This window comes from Chrysochloris asiatica, unplaced genomic scaffold, assembly GCF_000296735.1.
Source record: "Chrysochloris asiatica unplaced genomic scaffold, ChrAsi1.0 scaffold00230, whole genome shotgun sequence".
NCBI classification, from domain to species: domain Eukaryota; kingdom Metazoa; phylum Chordata; class Mammalia; order Afrosoricida; family Chrysochloridae; genus Chrysochloris; species Chrysochloris asiatica.
Window position 1 is genome coordinate 1237494 of NW_006408748.1, and position 5536 is coordinate 1243029.

At 42.1% G+C, this 5536-nt stretch overlaps 1 protein-coding gene across 1 annotated transcript in view; it reads left to right on the forward strand.

Annotated features, from left to right (window-relative positions):
- Positions 1-5536, forward strand: part of FAM114A1 (family with sequence similarity 114, member A1) — a 76483-nt gene that overhangs the window by 13058 nt on the left and 57889 nt on the right. Inside the window, exon 2 of the mRNA XM_006873210.1 lies at positions 528-615. Within this exon, the coding sequence (XP_006873272.1) occupies positions 528-615 (88 nt within the window). The remainder of the gene's footprint in view (positions 1-527; positions 616-5536) is intronic.

The following is a 5536-nucleotide window of genomic DNA, read 5'->3' on the forward strand; positions in this document are numbered from 1 at the left end:
AACTGCCGACCTTGAGGTTAACAGTCTGATTTGTAACCATTATGCTAGGAAACCCAATTGGGCAGTTCTGCTCTGTTGTTAGAGTTGTGGGTGGCACTGTGGGATAATGTGCTGGACTGCAAAGTTGTTTGAGCCACATGGTCAGTGGTTCAAGCTCACCAGTTGCTCCTTGGAAACCCTATACAGGGTTGCTATGGGTCGGAACCGACTCGACAGCGCTTAACAACAGCAGAACTCTGTCTGTCTTTTTTGTGCCCAACCCCCAGAAAATGGGAGAACTGGGTCTCAGTTAGTACAAACTCCTTTTCTCACATCAAATCAAGCCAAGGACTAAGTAGTTTAGTTCCAAAGTGCACACCGCAGTGTGGGTTAGGATATTCCTTATGGCTGTTATAAATTCTAAAACCAGTGAGATAAGTTTGGTGGCTTTGTTTTTAAAGCCTTCTCCTTATTTCAGAGCTCTGGGTGTTTTTCCATCCTGGGATGAACTGAATGGCTGACCTTGTGGTTGCTCTCGCTTTCTGTAGGCGGTGGAGACCCCTTTGCGTGGAGGAGCATGGGCAGGATGGGGCTCCTGGGGCAAATCCCTGCTCTCCTCAGCATCTGCTACTGTAGGTGAGTATTATTTGCTGCATCTAAATGGATGAAGTTCTTAATGTTAATAGAACGTAACATTTTTTATCATATCATGTACTGACTGTTGTTTTAAAGTACTGTTGAGTCATTTCCCAACTCATAGCACCCCTGTATAGGGTTTCCGTAGAGCCGCTGGTGGGTTTGAACTGCCTACCTTTTAGTTTGAAGACCAGTGCTGATCTTACAGCGTCACACCAGGAGTCCATGTACTGGTAGAGTTTAGCATTAGCCCTGAGATAATAAGGGCAAACCCTTTTGTAATGAGTCGTAGGTATCAGACACTGTTCTCTGTGTTGCATGTGTATTTATACATTTATTCCTCAAAATAGCTCTCTACGGGAGGGACTCTTATTTCCTTCGTTTGATGGATGAAGTCGCTGAGTCAGAAAGACTCAAGACCTTGTCCAAAGTCAGAAGTCGGGGATTTGAACCACTTTATTTAGTTTTGGAGTCCCTGGGGAGAGCCAGTGGTTACCATCTGACTGCTTACTGAACACCCGGAAGTACCTCAGAAGAAGGGATTAGCTGTCTACTTCCAAAAAAATCAACCCCTGAAAATCCCATGTGACACAGTTTGCCATTAGTTGAAATCAACTCAAAAGTAACTGGTGTTGGCAAAAAGAAAAGTATGACTTTTAACCACTTTATTATGTTGCACCTTAAAGTAAAACATTTAGACTTTTATAATTCTAAAGCTTTATGTTTATCATCCCACTTGAGTTTTAAAAGCATACTTTTAAAATTACTCACCTACACTTCCTAAAAGGATTTCCTAAGTATCTCAAGAAAAGATATCTTATCAGCAGAACATTGAAATACAAACAGGAAACAAATAAATGCAGGTAGAAAAGCCAAGGCTGACAGTTATCAGAATTGAACATTGCCCTTAATTCGAAGCTTCTTGGCTGACAATAGATTACCTGTTTCTCATTGATAAAACTTATTTTATCCAGATAATTTGGGGAATATTATATTTTTTAAGAAATATGTTGTGACAGTTCTTAAATAAAGAGAAAATGTAACAGACAATGCATTCGTCATTGTTTGTTGCTGCTTTTAAGTGCCATCAAATCGATTCTGACCCATAACGAACTTGTATAGGGTTTCCAAGGAGCAGCTGGTGAGTTTGAACCACTGACCTTGCAGTTCAAATGACTTTGCAGTCTGACGTATTAGCCCACAGCACCACAATTTGTCAAAATATTCTTCCCATAACCATTTCTTCTATCTGCTCTTCATGAAAGCCGAGGACATGGCATCCAAATGTCAAAGACAATTTAGCAAATGTCTTTCATCTTGAAGAGGAGGCTGAGGAGAAAGAAAAAAGACAATTACAAAGAATATAACTTTCAGATCATCTAACACAAGTATCTTCAAGGATAATCCACATCCCATGGTCATGATCGGTCCAATTCACTGCTAGTCCTGAAACCCGGGAGAATAGGAAGGCCTTGGCATCTCTTGTCCCACCCCAATGAACCATGGTCATAAACAGTCGAAGGTCAAATATCTAGCTCGATAGAATTTAGACTTCCTGGAAGAACAGGGAGATTTCATTCCATAGGAAGCCCTGGTGTGGCTCTGTCGGTTAATATGCCGTACTGCAAAGCCATTTGAACTGCACAAGCTTCTCCTTGGAAACCCTATACAGGGTTGCTATGGGTTGGAACCAACTCTACGGCACTTAACAACAACAGTTCCACCTAATGAAGTCAGTGGTGCCTCTGCCGTAGAATTCTAGCCTTCCATGTAGGAGATCTGGGTTTGATTCCCAGCCAGTGCACCCACCTCATGAGCAGCCGCCATCTGTCTGTCAATAATGGAGGCTTGCATTTTGCTATGTTGATAAACAGGTCTCAGCAGAGCTTCCAGAGTAAGACAGACTAGGAAGAAAGTCCTGGCAATCTCCTTTCTAAAATCAACTAACGAAAACTCTATTTGCCAAAAAATATGGCATCAACCATCCCTCCCACAGCCCGCTCCACTCAGTTGGGTTTGATAATCCATCACAATGGCCACACAGAACTTGTACAAGTTGACAGGTCCCAGGGAACAATTCTTCAAGTCAGAGCAGCTCTCCTCAGCTATGCCCACAGGCAAGCCTCTCTTTGTTTGGGCAGTATTAAGGTTCTTTTAGGGATGCTGACAAATACTCATAGGGCACATCATTCCACCATAAGCCTCAGTCTGAAGGCACTCAGCTCTAGATTGGTGGGTGAGCAAATACAGCTCCCCCAATTAAGTGCCTAAGGAACTCTGGTAGCGTAGTGGTTATGTTTCAGGCTGCGAACCTTAAGGTCAGCAGTTTGAAACTACCATTGGTTCCATGGGAGAAAGAAGAGGCTTTCTGCTTCAGCAAAGATTTACAGCCTTGGAAACCCTGTACAGGGTCGCTATGAGTCGGAACCTACTCCATGGCACACAACAACAACAATTATGTGCCTGGAGGCACCCCACTCTGCAAGCAAGCCTCCTGCCCAAAGACACTCAGTTTCTCTGTAGGCTGGGAAGACCACTCAGCTGCTGCTGCTGCTTTGTCACTCCTCTGCTGTCACAGCTTTCTGTCTCTGGGTTGAGGAGGTTCAGTATGCAGTGATCTCAGCGTACAAACGAAGTACTCCACTCCTTTCTCATCTTCTTTGATGGTGGTAAGATCTGCCACCGCTACCTTCTGCTTCTGAGATGGCTGATTTTATGCCCGGTAGGATGGCAAACCACCACTTGTCTGTCAGTTTGTCGTACTGTGGTGGCTTGTGTGTTACTGTGATTCTGGAAACTATGCCATGGTTATTTTAAATACCAGCAGGGTCACCCATGGTAGACAGGTTTCAGAGGAGCTTTCAGACAAAGACAGACTAGGAAGAAGGAATAACGAACTACTTTCGAATAGTCTCTGAAAACCTTTGAATAGCAGAGAAACACTGTCAGATATAGTGCCAGAAAATGAGCCCCTCAGGTTGGAAGGCACTCAAAATGCAACTGGGGAAGAGCTGCCTCCTCAAAGTAGAGCTGACTGTGATGACGCAAATGAAGTAAAGCCCGTGGGAGAAAAGCCCATGGGACCTTCATTTACTGATGGGGCACAATTCAAAATGAAGAGAAACTGCTGTAAACATTCATTAATAATCAGAACATGGAATGCATGAAGTATGAATCTAGGAAAATTGGAAATTGTCAAAAATGAAATGAAACACATCTTAGGCATTATCAAAATGGACTGGTATTGGCCATTTTGAATCTGACAACCACATGGCTAACAATGCCGGGAATGACACATTGAAGAGGAGTGGTGTTGCACTTATCATCAAAAAGAACACATCCAGATCAGTCATGAGGTACAACGCTGTCTGACATAGGATAATATCCATGCGCCTACAGGGAAGACAAGTCAATACCACTATTAATCAAATTTACGCACCAACCACTAAAGCCAGTGAGGATGAAATAGAAGAATTCTACCAACTTCTTCAATCTGAAATGATCAAACATGCAATAAAGATATATCGATAATCAGTGTCGATTGGAATGCAAAGGTTGAAAACAAAGAAGAAGGATCAGTAATTGGAAAATATGGCCTTGGTGCTAGAAATGATGCTGGAGATCACATGATAGAATTCTGCAAAATCAATGGTTTGTTTATTTCAAATACCTTCTTTAGACAGCATGTTGTTGTTGTTGTTAGGTGCCATTGAGACGGTACTGACTCTTAGTGACCTTATGCACAGCAGAATGAAATACTGCCCCGTCCTGGGCCAACCTCACAATTGTTGCCACGCTTGAGCACATTGATGCTGTCACTTTGCCAATCCATCTCGCTGGGGGTCTTCCTCTTTTTCTCTGACCCTCCACCTTACCAAACATGATATCCTTCTCCAGAGAATGGTCCCACCTGACAATATGTCCAAAGTATGATAGCTGAAATTTGGCCATCCTGGCCTCCAAAAGTGATAATTATACACACGAACCTCACCAGATGGAATATACAGCATAACAGATGATTATACACATGGACCTCACCAGATGGAATACACAGAAATCAAATTGACTACACCTGTGGAAAGAGATGATGGAAAAGCTCCATATCATCGGTCAAAACAAGGCCAGGGACAGATTGCAGAACAGACCATCAATTGCTCACATGCAAATTCAAACTGAAGCTGAAGAAAATGAAAACAAGTCCACGGAGCGAAAATATGACCTAAAATATAACCCACCTAAATCTAGAGATCATCTGAAGAAAAGATATGATACATTAAACACTAAAGACCGAAGACCAGAAGAGTTGTGGGATGACATCAAGAACATCATACAGGAAGAAAGCAAAAAGTCACCAAGAAGACAAGAAAGAAGGAAAATATCAAAATGGATGTCAGAAGAGACATTGAAACTTGCTCTCCAGCATAGGAGATGGAAGAAATGAAGAGGTACAAAAACCAAACAGAAAATTTCACAGGTCAGCTTGAGAAGACAAAATCAAATATTACAACGAAATGTGCAAAGATCTAGAATCAGAAAACCAAAAGGGAAGACCATGCTCAGCATTTCTCAAGCTAGGGGAACTGAAGAAAAAAAACAACTTTTTTATTGAAGGATTCTCTGGGCAAATAATTGAACGATGCAGAAAGCACCAAAAGAAGATGAAAGGAATACACAGAGTCACTGTACCAAAAGGAAATGGTTGATGTTCAACCATTTCAAGAGGTAGCATATGATTAAGAGCCAATGATATTGAAGGAAGATGTCCACGGTGAATTGAAGGAATTGGCAAAGAACAAGGCACCAGGAATTGATGGAATAAAAATTGAAATATTTCAAGAAAGTGAGGTGGCACAGGAGGCACTCACTCATCTCTGCCAAGAAATTTGGAAGACAACTTTCTGGCCAACTGATTGGCAAAGAT